Source organism: Morone saxatilis, unplaced genomic scaffold (genome assembly GCF_004916995.1).
Source record: "Morone saxatilis isolate NCDOM2014 unplaced genomic scaffold, NCSU_SB_2.0 Contig11, whole genome shotgun sequence".
NCBI classification, from domain to species: domain Eukaryota; kingdom Metazoa; phylum Chordata; class Actinopteri; family Moronidae; genus Morone; species Morone saxatilis.
In genome coordinates this window covers 26118479-26121641 of record NW_023339663.1, presented here as the reverse complement: position 1 = coordinate 26121641, position 3163 = coordinate 26118479, and the positions used below count along the sequence as shown (strand labels likewise).

Here is a 3163-nt window from a genome sequence, read left to right as displayed (position 1 = left end):
GTGTGTGTTTGCGTGTGTGTAATGCGCTGGGTTCCCATAGCAGCAGACACCACAAGGTTACTTGTCATTGTAGTAATGGAGCCAAAACACTAAGCGCTCCACTGAGTATTTTTCAGTCACTATATTTTATAGGCACACAGTGTATATGGACATGTGTAAGTGTGTGTATGTCTGGCTCTTCTTCAAAATCCAAACCACAGTGTATTCTGGGAACTAAGTATCCACTGTGTTTTATCTTGCTAGCCTTTTGCTGCAAACCTAACCATTACACTGACCTCCATACACTTCAGTACACTGACATACACTGACAGTACATATCCAGCAATGTGAACTATTTAGTGTGAAACTGAGTGCCTCAAACTATTGAACTTTGCATAACCAAGAACAAAGACAAACCACAGAGATGGGTAAAAATGCATTATTCTCAAAACACTAAAAGAATATGCCGTCTGAATTGATGACCAAAGGCCATCATCATCAAACACTTGTTGGTGGAGGATGTTGATTAACTTTGGGGTGAGCTAACATATGTTGGAAAACTGTAAGCCAGTCCATGATGGAGTATATTATCTGACAGTATGGAACCCTTCATGATCACAGCAGCAGACTGGCATTGCAGAGCAGAGCTGGTAATTCAATGTGGAAACTTCAGCAGATTGACCTGGAAGTGGTGGTTGATGGCCTGGCTTTTTGCAAACGCTTCCCAATTATTAAATTAATGGAGTTTGTATGGTCTACTGTCTATTTTGATTGTCAGTATATTAAGTGTTTTAAACAGATGGCTCCTTTTTGGGCTACAACTAACTACTATATAAATTATCACTCTAGATTATTAATTTTTTTCCTCAAACTGCCTCCCCTACTTCCAATCTAGTTTGTCCATTTCCAACTTTTGCCAATTTGCCTTTCAACAAGCTCAGTGAAGGGATATGAAGTTGAGCAGTGCTGATAGCTTTTCCAGTGCACGCGAAATAAGAGTCTTGATGTTGTATTGCATTGTGGTCTATTGAGGCTGCTCTGGCTGTGAAACTACTTTCTCTGTTCTATGATGGATTCCTCCCTGCATGATTGTTAAATGTTTTTGAAAAATGGGAGCACTGGAAAGAATCTTTTGTTTCCTTACTTTTGAAGGACTCACATCAAAGCTTGGTCCTGATGTTTTATGAACCAGCGAGTCGTAGCTGTGCTGGAAATCTTTCACTGTGAGGTTATGTCTTCTAAATCTGGAGACATAAACCGGCACCAGGCGACAAAATGGACCAGCAAAGCAAGGTGCATCATCAAAAGATGTTTCTTATAACAGATTTCAAGTGCTTATGGGTGGACTTTCCCCTCAAAGTTATTCAACTGAAAACAACATGTCACTTCTACTGGCTACTGCTTCGTGACCTTCATGTCTATTCTTTAAAATCCTACCTCTCCCCAGGGAGTGGGGATCCACTGCAGCCTTTCGTTCTTGGGGCAGCGCCGCAGAACGCAGGTCTCTTGGGCTTTAGGTTTGTGGTGCTGTCTGCACATGCTGTCGGGCACCACCACAGCTTTGGCCCCAGGATCAGTGCTGCGGCAAAACACGCTCCGCTTCCTCAGTCCACGGCCACAGGTCTTAGAGCACTGCGAGCAGACAAGGAAGAAGTAAAAGAAGTTATTGTGGAAGAAAAAAGTAAGGTGACTGCAACCTCAGAAGATTAGTGATTCAATAAGCAAAGGTTTCATCACATACGCATATTAAATAATACATGCATGCACACACTCTGTAACCTAGCCTTATACCGTCTTATGATTGTTTTAACCTTCAGCTTTCATCACATTTAAGCACTAGGCCGTATTAACAGAGGTTAAATCCTTGGCAGGGACACTGTAAATGCATTTGTAATTCTCCACATGGTGTACAAGCAAACAGAAGGTCACCGGTTTGATGACAGTCCATTATGCCCTAACATTAAATACAATAAACCAATAACTCGTCGATGAATGTGACCCCAGCCCATCAAAGTATCCACCAACAGCAAACAGCACTGCTGTAAACTCCCACTGATATGAGATGGACAACAGGAGTCAAACTGCTCCGCGGGGACCGACGACCACAGCCATTAGAGCAGTTTATGCGACAACATCACATTAATTTATTATACAAAGGACACATACACATCTGCCTATTTCCATTTACATACACAAACAGGCACACACACACACACACACGTCCCAGTTGTCCTTTCGTCACTGAAAGGTCCGATTGATCTTTTGAGGGAGACTGGCCTTGCCTCTGCGTGACCGTCGGCTGAACTCGGACCGGTGTCGCAACATAGTCCAAACACACAACAAGAGTGTCCTAAAGAATGATGACTGAATGACAGCTGAATGTCCAGACGGGGCAGGTCACACCAGCTAATCATTCCAGAAAGTTTGACAAACTGTCAGATCTGCTGCCAGGCTATTAATATTGTATACAGGAAAATGAGCAGATAAAAGCTCTGTCTAGTGTGTGATGCACCGTGGTTACAGAGGAACCAGCCAAAACTTTCAAGTCTTTTATGATCACTATTGTGAGGCTGTTTTATGATTGATGGGTGTGTTTGTTTGCTACATGCAGGTAGCATTCATTGTGATTCAATTGTTCAAATTCAATTCCCCCAAGGACATGGGTAAAAAAGAAATGTATTTGTGATTGCAATCAAAATAGAAGACTAAGATTTTTTTTTTTTTAAACAGCAGTTAAATAGAGTTAAAATGCAAATGCCACAGAATAAAAGTTGAATATGGCTCATTCCCTAGACAAGTTAGCACACATAAATTCTGTCATTTATTTTAATGTTTTCCACATGTCCAACAGAGGGCAGCAGAGTGTTTGTTTTAGCTTGAGTGAAACATGACAACTGCGCGTGGGTGTGTGTGTGCATCTCCTCTCAGGCACGGGCGTGTTTTTGTCCTGCAAATGTCTAAACATGTCACTGTGTTTAACCTGAGGTTGGCGATGACTTTTATCCAATACATTAATTATGACAGTGGGCACACATAACCTGTAAACCAGAGGCAGAGTATAATCATCAGGACTGAAACCTGTTTTCCCTTTAAACTTATCCTCAACACTTCTCCACTTTTCTAGGGTTGAACAGAAAATACAGAAGTCACATGTTGGAAAAAAACAGGTGAAAATAATAAAATG

At 41.6% G+C, this 3163-nt stretch overlaps 1 protein-coding gene across 1 annotated transcript in view; it reads right to left on the bottom strand.

The window, feature by feature from the left end:
- Positions 1-3163, bottom strand: part of adamts18 (ADAM metallopeptidase with thrombospondin type 1 motif, 18) — a 62746-nt gene that overhangs the window by 4140 nt on the left and 55443 nt on the right. Inside the window, exon 20 of the mRNA XM_035652033.1 lies at positions 1417-1611. Coding sequence (XP_035507926.1) covers positions 1417-1611 — 195 coding nt within the window. The remainder of the gene's footprint in view (positions 1-1416; positions 1612-3163) is intronic.